At 39.4% G+C, this 12699-nt stretch overlaps 1 protein-coding gene across 5 annotated transcripts in view; it reads right to left on the bottom strand.

Moving 5' to 3' along the window:
* Positions 1-5234: 5234 nt before the first annotated feature.
* Positions 5235-12699, bottom strand: part of LOC115024479 (poly(ADP-ribose) glycohydrolase) — a 21089-nt gene continuing 13624 nt past the window's right edge. For all 5 annotated transcript variants that reach the window (XM_029456051.1, XM_029456050.1, XM_029456052.1 and 2 more), the window contains 5 exons: positions 10027-10105; positions 9535-9643; positions 7634-7739; positions 6467-6595; positions 5235-6181 (listed from right to left, as the gene is read on the bottom strand). In XM_029456051.1, coding sequence (XP_029311911.1) covers positions 6006-6181; positions 6467-6595; positions 7634-7739; positions 9535-9643; positions 10027-10105 — 599 coding nt within the window. In that variant the 3' untranslated portion in view covers positions 5235-6005. The remainder of the gene's footprint in view (positions 6182-6466; positions 6596-7633; positions 7740-9534; positions 9644-10026; positions 10106-12699) is intronic.

The following is a 12699-nucleotide window of genomic DNA, read 5'->3' as shown; positions in this document are numbered from 1 at the left end:
ATGTTGCATGGAGCAGTAGTATAATGTCATTAGATTTATATCTCAATATAGGAAAGAATTTAAATGCTATCCACAAAAGGTGCCAAAAACAGCAACAGTTTATCTTATTATCCATTGTATTGCTGTGCTTTAATATACCCTCTTAATCAAAAAGGAAGTACTTGATCATTAATAAGATGTTAAGCAGAGTGGAAAGATAAAAGAATGATCTCAATTACAAGTCATAAATTCCCCAGAGTTATGACATGTCTCATTTATGTTTTGATTAAAAAGGATGTCTATGTAAGGACTGGAGGGCTTTAACAGATGAAATCCAATTAACATTCGATAAAAAGACCCAGCGGGGCTTCACTTTCTAACCAGGAAATCCTCAACCCCTTGTGCAGCCTTGCTGGCAAATTAACTGTGCTTTCAAATCACTGTAATTACCGTTTTGTCACAGAAAAACAGACAAATACAAATAGTTTGGTTCCTTAATTAATCTGTGAATAACAGTCAAGGGAGCACAAACTGAGGTCTTAACAGAACTCATTTGCTTGTGCCTTTCATTTACGCTCCACATACATCCTGTCCAACTTCCACGAAAGGGCCCGTTGCATTGTGCGCTGCCACCCTAACAGTGACAGCTGTAACAAACAAGCCCGGTGCACGACAGAGCCTAGAGGTCCACTCTGCCAGAGCTACTCTGCGAAGCACTAGAGGCACATGCAGACAGCTCCCTCCTCTCTATGGACAGACGCACACACAGTCAACCTGCGACACGTGACAGGCCTTTGCCTCAAGTCACTCCGTTCTGCTATCCCCCACAGTCCACTGTCACAGTCCTCACATACATGCCGAAAACAACATATCGAGCACTTTGAGATGTCAGGAAAAGGTCCGGTTGAAGTTCCCGTTCTCCAAGTACTGACCATTAGATGATAGGCCTTTAGGGAAAGACTGCTTTCATTATTGATTAATCCCTTTTTTATGATTAACTGATTAATTGTGTGTCAAGTTAATGACAGAATAATAAAAAAGACCCGAGGTGAGGTCTTTGGATTGCATGTTTGTTTGACCAACCGTCCAAAACCCAAAATATATTCAATTTACAATGATGTAAAAACAAAACAAAAGGACAGCAACTCCTCACATTTCACTATTCGGCATTTCTGCTTGTGAAATTACTTAAACGATTAATCCATCATCTGACAACTGAACAATCAATTCATTTTGTTTCAGCCCTACATTTAAAAAGGAGAAGTAAAATACACTCAAACTTAGTCGCTTAACTTTCTCCCGCTTAATGACTGTTGCCATGTGTTGGGATCTAATCATATCCTGAAAATGATCAAGACCAAAAGCCAGAAATGTCTCCTTTGAAATGTGTGAGAAACATCTGCTTCTGGCACCTTTGAAACCCAGAGAGAGACATCTGTCTAATGTTCCCAAAGTACCCGAAGATCAACATATATTCCATACATCTAAACATTTCTTTACAACACATAGCCCTCTGCAAAAAGTTGTGTCATTTTAAATACAAAAATAAAACATATTGTGTAATAAGCTTCCTGTAGCACCGTGAGATCTTTGCCAAGGAACTGAATATATTTTTCTCTTTTTGAAATTATGATTGGTCTTGTGCGGACACGGAGCAGATGGTGTTATCTACCTTGTGGGTGGAAGGAGCAACAAGTGTGCAATTAAAGGCCTGACGAGATGCCTTCATTTCAAAACAGATAAACTTGGGAGAGTAAACTCTTAAATTCAGCCGTATACTGTAAAAAAAATATTAGTTCAAAGTTGGTGCATTTGAAAAGTTAAATTTGACAGCTAGAATCCTAAAAAAAATTAAATCAGCAAGCATACATGAAAGCTAATGAACAGTTCATGAAATTTTAAGTGGTCAGCAATATGTGGACTTTCCCTAAATTAACAGTTTTTGCATACACACTTGGTGGGAATCATCCTACATGCCTATCCAGCTGATTTCACTAAACATGCTGAGTTTGTAAGTGTTATGAAGAGAAACGTAGACTGTAAGAACAAAAGAAAATGAGTTTAAATGACACAGCACAAGTAGCAAGTGGTTAGCTAATCATTTTATGTCCTTCTTTTACACAAGTTGCTGTGGCGATCAGGCTACTCCCCTACTCTTGTGTGGGAGCAACAATGGCCTCCATCTTTCATGCAAGCCGAGTCGGTATCAATCATACGGCACTCTAATGATAGATAGGCAATCTAATAACACAAGGAGCAAAAATAACTTCACTCACTCAATCCTTGACCTTACGGAACGAGCCGTCAGTTTAGCTAAAAGCTACGGCTTTCACATAAAAATTGATTTTTCTTTGGGATCAATTGCAGTGGAAACATTTAAACTAAAATGGCCATAGAAAGCTGTCACTAATAAATAATTGCTGTTGTTATGGATTTATACGCCGCCTCCGCCTCCTCTCTAACAGCCCATATTTAAGAGTGTTTTTGACTGCAGGCTATTTGGACCGAATACAAAAAGGACAATGCAAGCAGGTTTTCAGAGCAGTGAAGGAACTGCCTTTGGACGAGGAACCATCTCAGCATGTGTAGAGCCGGAGGGTATGACACTGCAGAGGCGCCACACAGGACACAGAGGAAGCGGTGGAACATTTAGGTCACACCGAGTTCAAACATGCCAAAAGGTACAGCAGTGAGAGCTGAGGACATTAACGTGTTCAAAATGTGTTAATCGTGATGGCACACAATTGATTTAAAAGAAGAGCATGACAAGGCAAACATCCTGTTTGCAAAGGAACATCATGGTCCACTAATGGTTTACTGAACTTACTGACGGCTGGGAGAAAAACACTGATGGGTGTGTAACAGAATATTGTCTTTTATCTCAGGGGCTGTCATTTGTTTCAATAACGATGATTAGTGTCCAGCAGTTTGGATCCTGCAACAGATTTTCAATCACGTTTTGCTTTAATGTGTCTCGTTCAATAAGGGCGTCAGATTCACCACTCGGTCGACTGTGTCCCGCTGCGGCAAGCTAGCTACTGTAACAAGATGAGGGTCTTACCAAATATAAAAACACATTTCTTAATTACTTCTTAATTCTTAAAAACTGCAATGCACAAATTAATTAGAGAAGGCAATAAATACAAGCACCTTATAGTCTCTTTTTATCTGTACTAGCTTGGTCATAGTGCAGAGGTCATAGAGGTCATAGTGCAGAGGTCATAGAGGTCATAGTGCAGAGGTGTAGAAATGAACTTGAGAAAAATACATGGAAACTAGACCAAAGTGAAAGAATCAATTGCAAATAAGGTGCATCCATGTACTCCAATGCGCCAGTATGCACATGCAGTATGTGCAGCATCTTTTTTTCATGGAAAGGACAAATTATGAATAATTACCAAAAGGCAACTCATGACTACGAATCCTATTTTTGTCTTATGTGTTGAGTCCAAACAAATGTAAGCCACAGCTCCCAGGGTTCCATCACACATATCAATATTCAGATGATAATGCCTTTAATCTGTGGCCAAGAGATCCTTCCATAACTCCTCCAAACACCGCAGAAAAATTCCACTAATGATCCAAGATGATAAGGAAAAATGAAGTAAATAGTTTACAATGAATTCAAATAGGCCTCCACATTTATAATACAGCACCCTACATTATGAGAGCTGACCTTCTTGGATTGAAACAAAGTAAAAGTGGAAAGATTATGTGGCAATGTCTTTCCAGCTTCAAAAAGAATCTGAACTGTTTGATGCTTTTCATTTGTTCTGCCGGGACCATTGATAATTCATACAATAGACTAAAGAAAACGAGGCGTTGCTGTAGTGCTGCATGTGTACGGGTGCACTATACCTAAAACAAGAAAGGTACTTGATCCCCTGATTCTCCTCATCAATCCCCAACTCAATCCCAAATGTGCCAACCTTTTGTCTCTTATTAATTCTTCAACACAAAGCTCAAAAATCAGAAACAATCTTCATGGATGCCAAAAATGCATATTACAATACCAACTAGAGTTCTCTTTATCAATTGGGTTAATGTTCTTCACACTTCATTTTTTTAAGTCTGTACCAAACAAAACAAGTTACTTTTTCAAAAGTGACATGAATTTCAATTATTCGTCCGGGGTAAGGAAGTAAGGAAATCCATAACGCCTAAAAAGTGTAGATTATAAATTAACACAAAAAAGAAAAATTAGGCCCGTGTTTTTTTTTTTACTAACCCTTTGAACTGAATTTATTAATTTCAGTCTAATCTTCAAACTGCATTATTGATATACCTGTTCTTGTTTAAGAGACTAAACACTATTCATGTTTGGGACTTTATGACAGATGGTAGCCAAAAGGTCAAAGACACACATGGGGTTCACTGCAGAGGCATCAATCCAGTAGGATGCCCCTGTGTGTCTGTGGTGGCTCCCCTTAGAGACACCACCAAAGGCTGTTTTTGAACTCAGCAAGCTACAAAGACCCACCTACTTCAAGTCCTGATTCCATGAAGGCTAAGCCTCAAGCTCAGAGACGCCTACTCCTCATTCATTCACGTACAGTGGTCCCTGTCCCTGGGGACAAAACTAATTTAACATTCAACTAAAATATTTAGTCAATAAACTCCTGCTGACTGGGTAATCTGTAAATTGATTAAAAAACCCCAGCTCATTAGGCATGTAACTATATAATTACACATCGAGAAAGTCACAATATGCATAACTTTAGCATCGTGTCCATAAAGGCAATAAATCAGTATCAAACAGGGTGTTAATAAAATATCAACTTCAATGTTTGTATTGGAAACCCCGTGTCATATATTTAAAATTGTATTGTGTGCTAAGACGTCTATAAACATCACAAAATCAAACCTGACAAACAGTCGAACCTCGGAGGACTCGCGTCAGGCGGCTTCTTCTTGATGCAAATGAAGCGGCGTTTCATCCGACACAGAGAAATCACCCAGGAGCCGCACTGCCTGACTCTCGCCTCTCACTGGATGTTCTATGATCTACTCTTTACTTAATGAGGTGTCATGTACAGTTTATATAAAAGGTACGACCTTATTAAACTGAGAGTGAATGGGTGAAGCTGGGGAAAGATAAATGGCAAGGCTGTAGAGAAACTCATTGTGCCTGTGACATCCACGGGACACGAGGCCCTCATTCTGATTGTTCAGAGACGTATTATTGACATTTGTGGCTCTATTAAAATGGTGCTTCAGAATAAAACATAGGCAATAATAAAAAAAAATACATTACATTCACTTTAAACAGATTTTATTTAGGCTGTTTGAAATACAAAATCTGTCAGAAAAAAATAAACTCAAGTGCAGCTATACAGCAATTATTAAGAAGGTCTACAAATAACAGATTCACAGTCAAATCATCTTTGAAATGGAGAAAGAAAAAAAAATCTAAATGAATATACTAAGTGCAACTGTTGGTAATTTGGAGTTTATATTCCATACAGCTAAGAACCCCAAAAATGTAGTAAAAGTAAAACGTTACTGTAAATGCAGAATGTACAATATTATTTCCCAAAGAGCTCTTTAAATCAAACCGCTTTCCTGAGACTGCTCCAAGCTTTCTAAACCCCGTTCTTGTTATTCTTTTCCTTTAACTTGATTTCTGACAGCCAATTCAATTAGGCTGGATATGTGTGGGTGTAAAAAAGGCAACATGACAAACTCAGAAGATGGATGGCAACCTTTGCTTCGCCATTAAAATCACAACTGCGTCGTATTGAAGCTCAATCCATCGGCGTATTACCAGCAGCAGCAAAATGAACACAGCGCCAGACAGGGTCGTAACTAATCACCCTCTGCACTTCAGTGGTGTTTGAGGATCTGCATGCTAGATTGTCATTTTTGGCTGCCAATGGTGGCGACCACATTTTGTAAATCCACCACTGTTAAATCAAGTTTCTCTTACAAAAGTAATAAAGCTAAAGAAAAAAAAAGGCAAATGTTTTAATTCGGTTTTGTTTCGTTTCCCGAAGATAAGGCACGGTGACTCATCAGCCACGTTGACCTTAACGGCAGTCTGCGGGGACGTGATGTCTGGCCGAGCCACTGTCGGAGTCATCTGGCGCCAGGGAGGAGCTGAACTGTTGGTAGATGAAGGAGTAGAGGCTGATGTCAGGTCGTCGACCAAGGCAGCTCTTGCACACTGAGCTGTAGTACTGCCCCAGGAGATCATACACCTGCCCTGTGAGGGAGAAAAGCAGATTGTGTGTGTTATCTAGTCTACACAGCCTCATATCACAGAAAGCAAAATGTGGAGTTTTCAGTAAGTTTTCAGGAATAATAATTAGCCATGCCATTGTTGGATGAGACATAAAACATCCTAAGAGAACATTTTCAAAACAAAATGATTATTTCATTATTATCACATCCTTGGCATTGAAATCTATAAGAGTGCAACAAAGAAAAGGCACACACACAGTTACACAGTTGCATGTAAACAGGAAGCAGGCTGTGTTGTTTTCCTTACCGACACTGATCTTCCTCCGAGTTAGGAAAGAATGCATCTTGTGGACATCTGTCATGAGCTTGCTGTCACCAAAGGTGAAATAGGCCACATCTCGGCCCGCCTCGGCAGCTGCCAGCATCTGGAGCAGAGCTGGAGGAGAAGAAGCCGGTGTTAAAACCTCAACTGTGAGAGTGGCACAAAAGCACTTTCATTACAATAACAAGATTATCATTTCAAGGATCTATTTTTTTTGCAGATTTGACATTCTCATCTTCTTACTCATTCAGTGGCTGATATTAGCATTTAAAAGTGAGCGACACCAGCCTCTGTGCCAGGTACAGTAAAGGGGGATCAGGGGAATAGGTCTCACCCCCACTGAGAACTCTGGATTAGTTACAAAGAGAGGCCAGGTTTGGCCCCAAAGGAGCTGTGAATATTTTAAGAGACTGGAAATATGTCTGCTAATTAATGAAGGTTGGGACAGTGGCAAGTTAACGAGCATAACTGAATCAACACTTTCAGAAGAGGGTTTAAGCTGAATATGTCTACACTTCAGCAGTTTCTCTCCCCTCCTCCGTTTCATCTGCTTTTCACCCAAGAATTATCTGACAATTAAAAGAAATAGGTGGCTATCTGAGGCTACAGAAGGTAAATCCAGGAGGGAAACAGCATCTGAATTACTAAGCTCTTACCAAGAGGCAGGTCATTAAGCAGACAGTAGGTGATTTTGCCTACGGAGGGCTGTCCCTTGCTACAGCTAATTAACAAATATGTATCTATATGTATATATGTTTGCAAGCACAGTTGCTCCAAGTCAGGTAGAAGAAGAAAAAAGCAGCGCTTCTACTGCAAACAGTTAGCATAAACTCTGCTGGAGCTCCCTGCTCAGTGACTGTGAGACGGAAAGCTGGAACGGATTGATGGACTCGAGCAGGCGATCAATTTCACTATTAATGAAACATATTAACTTTGTCATTTGATCAATAGAAGGAAGACGACGAATAGGCCTTAACTAAATGAAAGCATTCCCGGAAGACAAATGGATGCCAACGATGATCTGCTGGAGCCTTTCAAGCTGAAATGTATTCCGTTATATCCAGGAGGAGAGTTAGGCTGCCAAGAGCATGAGGATGAGCCCAACACATTTTTCACGAGATCTAGTGGCGGGAGCGTTACGTCAGCGCTTACCTTTCAGATGCGTGTCACCTCCAAAAACCCCACAGCCCCAGTTCCCTGTAGCCACTGCGGAAAGGTTTCGGTTTTGTTCTTCAGGGCGAGCAAAGCCACAGTAGGCCTAAATGAAGCCAACGGAAAGTCGACATTTTAGGAAAGGAAACGTAAACACAAAGCAAAAGACGATTTGATACGATAGAACAAGTGTTCTGTCGCAGACGCGAGGTTATAGGTACACTGTAAAACATTAGCCGTGTCTGAAATCATTCATCTATTCTCTACACAGTAAACACTAAACAGTTTAGTGAGCAGTGCATGAGATGTTGGACACCTATGAGTCATCATTATTAGGAAGTGTTGCGGAACATGTATTCAGAGGCAATGGACACATTTTTGCAAAAAGTAGTGCACTGCATATTTGTTCAGTTGTTGGAAGTTTTGAGGGCTTAAACTTTAGAACTTGAGACACTCAAATAAAAAATAAAATAAAAATATAATATATAATGCACTAGGAAGCAAATAAGGTTTGGTTTCAGATACCGTCATCTCCTCATGTTAAGCAAAACTGCTTCGGTCATCAAAATTGTGACTAAACCAGGTTTTTTTTAGGGAGTGACATTAAATTACAGGCCATTCGAGTAAGTGGGGAATGATATGTCGTTTGGTACATAAAGGCAAACGCCGTTCTGATGAGGGATCACCTTTCTGTTCCAGATCACTGGATGTATGTTGTATAAGAACCAGGCATACAGAACGTCTCCATACTAGCAAACATAAATGGAAAGTAATTACATTTTGCCTGCAGGCCTGTGCTTGACACATCATTCAATGCGTGAACACATACAAGGTTGGTTGGACTGGCTGAACATACATTTTTAACATAGTGTCATTTGGCAACATGTAATTTCACACCTATTCCCTCAATTCAATTGCCATTGGTGTGAAATTGGCATGGGTTTTACATATTCATTATTGCACATTATAGAATAAACCCGTGTGCAAAACCAAAAGAGCATTTGACACGACAACATGTCAGATGACAAATCACTTCTAAGATGTTGAATGAAAGATGTGAAGCTGCTCTGGACATTCATTTTCACATTGGAAATGAAGTGAATAGTGAAAATGAATTGTGAGAGCCCACCCTCCTCCTGACCAGTCATAAATTATTCCAGTGAAAGGGTAGATGTAACGGGATTGATCTATATGTTGGTGCATTCTTCACACCCTTGTCAGAGCCGTCAAATTCCTCCATGCTTTCAGATTTGACAACATCTTGATTTTCTAGTACAAACGGACATCTCTGACTGGCACGAGAGGATTCCTATTTAAAAAGAAATCTATGATGCAACTGTAATAATTTTGATTAATATCCCTGAGGTCAATTATGTTCATTAAAATTCATTCTGCGCCTAATGGAGAGTGTAACTGAATAACATTAAGCTTATTCTGTACAAATACGACAATCCGTCAATCTGCATTAAATACAATTCAAATATTTACCTAAAGATAAGCAAACATGAGTCAATCTCATCGCAGCTGCCATTTGTTGTGATACTGTTTCCCAATTATGAATTCTAACGGCAAATAAAGTTAAAAGATAACTGCAGCCATACGCTGTTAAAAAGACATGACTATGGAAGTTCAAAGTGTGACATCAAAGAGCAGTGGTAGATTGCCCCTACACTTCCACTGCCATGAATTATACAAACTGTGTCTACAAAACAAAAAGAAAAGCACGTACAGCAGCACTCGCCATAAAGTTATCAAGGAGCTGACATAATGGGGTTTTTTTGGTCTCACATGTTTAGTTATTTTCAAAGACGCAACCCGTTCATGTTTTGCAGAGCAAAGACGCTTAGCAGAAAGAAACAAACAAGCAGATTACAGATTAAAACACAAAAATAAAAGATAACCTTGTTGAGTTCTCGGTTGAGTCTATCGGGGCGAAACTGTTCAAGAAAGTTCTTGAACTGCAGCGCATCGATGGCCACAATCTCTGTGCATCTTCTCTGCCAGCCATCTCTGCCAACAAATCAAATAAAAGAGTTTTGTACTAATTCAAGTACAATAAAATCAACTGCGCAAATTGGGCAATCATTTCTCGTATCTACATCCAAGACGGAATGTAGGAAGTTCCACAAAATTAAATGAAATAAAAAAGACAGCAAGCATTCTTTGTCACATTAAACGACATGTCTGCATTTTAACTGATGATGACGGCGCTAGATGAAAGGTCAGTCAGTGGATCACAAAAATGTAATGGCAGTTGATCCAATAGGATTAAGATATTTCTGTCTAGACCAAGGGGATGGCCAAAAACGATTATAATAAAGGGGTTAAACAGCTTTTTGTTATTATTCAAGCCTTTTAAAAAGGTCTTTAAAACAGCTGGGTGCAATGAATACCTTGGAGTTTTGTCCTGGTGGCTGCCAGCCCACTGGTAGGTCCGAGAATAGCCTGTGTATTTACTGTACTGCTGTGTACCTGGTGATAACAAACAGGGATATTAGTCTCTCTCACACACACACACACACACACACACACACACACACACACACACACACACACACACTACACACTCCTACACGTTGTATTTTGGTGGCAAAGCTGAAAGAAAGGCAGGTAAGATTACTGTGTTAACAAGCACATAACATCCAGTTTAAGGTTCATGGTGTAATAATCCACATAATCGATGTGCTTTTCTTTTTTGAATTTGATTTTCAAAAAGAAAACAACAAGTCAGTACCATACACAGAGTATTTGCATAATTGTTTCAGGAAACAACACGCAGCATTCATCTCGTCACCAGAGCACAAACATATTCAACAATGGTGTTGTACACGAACAAAACAATCCCTCAGCTCAGTCAATTATCTTCATGCCAAACTGCACTTAATCCCTAGAAGACTTACAAGAAGATGAGTTCTCCTACCAACATGGTGTCTAAACCTTTCACAAAGGGACTTCAGATATCAGAGATTTCCACAGTTGAACAGAAGGATATTCATCCCCAACCCACTTCTTCATTATAGCCTTTCTAGCCAACACAACATCGTTTATCATACTTGTTTCTTTACATATTACCCTCTAGAATATAAAGATATATATATTTTTATATTTTTGACAATGTAATCTGCTTCGAGGAATTATTTTGCATTTGTGGAAATTTTGGAGAAGCTCCTTTTGTAATTAGATATCCAAGAATACAAATTGCGTTAAAAATTGTAAGAACAAAACGGGGGGGGGGGGGGGGGGGGGGGAGGTTGTCTCTCGTGATTCTGCCTGATGCGAGCGAATGAAACAGGAGCAGCTGTATCCTGACAAGAGGAAGGTCAAGTTATTACCCCCCCTTGAAACGATGTGAGAAGCAGCGTCTGACCGCCAGCCCACAGGGGAACACTCAACACCAGTAAAAAAAAAAAGAAAAAAGGGGGAGAGGAGGGTGGGGAGGCAACAGCACAGTCAAACAAATGAAATTCCCATTCATTAGCTCTCATTAGTACCTGGCTGTCGAGAGCGTTCGCTGAGATGCTTCATGCTGCAAAGTGAATAGGCCAAGTGATTAGTAGTAGGGCCTTGGTTCAGCAGGTATTAGGAGGTGCACAAGGGGGGGGGCGGGGGATCTCTAGAGCGCACTCTGCTTGACAGACATTTCACTAATAATCAGCTTGCCTCTCACTTTTTCAAGTAATAAGCACAATTACTGCCCGGATAAAACACTGAAGTGCCTAATGTAGTTCACAAGTGTAACATTTAAAGAAAACAGAAGAAATAAGTAATTTAACATACTCCCTAACTTTTATATCAACTTATTCAGTCATACAACAACAGCTTTGTACGATCTGACTACTGGCCACAAACAGACATCTCAACTTGCAACAACCTGGTAACTAAAATCAGCTAATAAAGAATAAATGAAGAGTTTTATACTCTTCTAGTTCATAAAACTTTTCGAAAGTAAACTGGCACAAATGGTACATAACGCATAAAGTGAAATATCTTTGCGCAGAAGATACAGAATCTCCTGCTGGTTTGCGTTGTTCGAAACCACAATGTTGAGTGTGGCAGTCCTTATGTAAGTCCATAGTGCTATAAATATTTTTGCTGACATATTTAAAGTTTGTCTAAAGCAGGACAAACAAGCTAATTGGCGTAAAACCTCTGATGAGATGCGCGAACAGTTCCATATCAATGCTCATCAAAACAATACAATAAACCAGCTACAAGAGAAAGTATGTTGGTAAAAACATGTTAAATAATTACAAAGTTGGATAAAATGTATTTAATTTAAAAAGAATGTTTTTAAAGAGTAACATACAAATACTTAAAAATATTCTAGTGATGTTAGAAATGATATATAGAAAGGTAAAGCATGTTAAGTTCACTACAAGATACCACAAACGTAGCCGATAACGTATAACACTCTGGCAGTAGAACTAGCTTCGTATCAGCTATGCATACACCTGACCTTCACTGGTCCTCCAAGAATATCAACCTCTATGATCAACCAGATTTGCGTTTGAAAGAAACAACCTTCAGGAACAATATGAATTATGATTTAGATTATTTATGCAACCCGTTTGTCATTTAAAATTATTTGCAGTGGGAGGCAGATCAATCTTTACCAGGAAAAGATGCAGTCTGGTTATTAAAAATTATTTCTAAATAACAAAAAAAGGTTGCATTAAAAAATCCCCAGGTATGATTCACGATGTTCACTGAAGGTTGTTCCTTTCATGTGTAAATACATCAAAACAAACTGACCTTTTACAGCCTCTGGTTGACCACAAATATAAGACAGAGGCGCATCTCATTGCCATGTCCAGAGAAAGTGAGCAAGTGAGGAAGTTTTACTACCGTCAAGGTCGGCATGTGAACAAACGAGGAAGGCACCGTTTCTCACCTGTAAAAATCATAGCCGTCTGCAATAAAAACTAACATCAAATAGTGTTTTAGCAAGATTGTGTGCCTCTATATCTTCTGCTTGCAGCACATCTTCTGGTCAGAACTACCATCAATGAATCACATGACTTCTCCTTGATATGGTTTATACTTTTGACCGCCCCGATGGCAGCCAC

The sequence above is a fragment of the Cottoperca gobio genome, chromosome 19 (assembly GCF_900634415.1).
Source record: "Cottoperca gobio chromosome 19, fCotGob3.1, whole genome shotgun sequence".
Lineage (NCBI taxonomy): Eukaryota > Metazoa > Chordata > Actinopteri > Perciformes > Bovichtidae > Cottoperca > Cottoperca gobio.
Note: the sequence above shows the minus strand (reverse complement) of the source record. Positions and strands in the feature narration are given on the sequence as shown.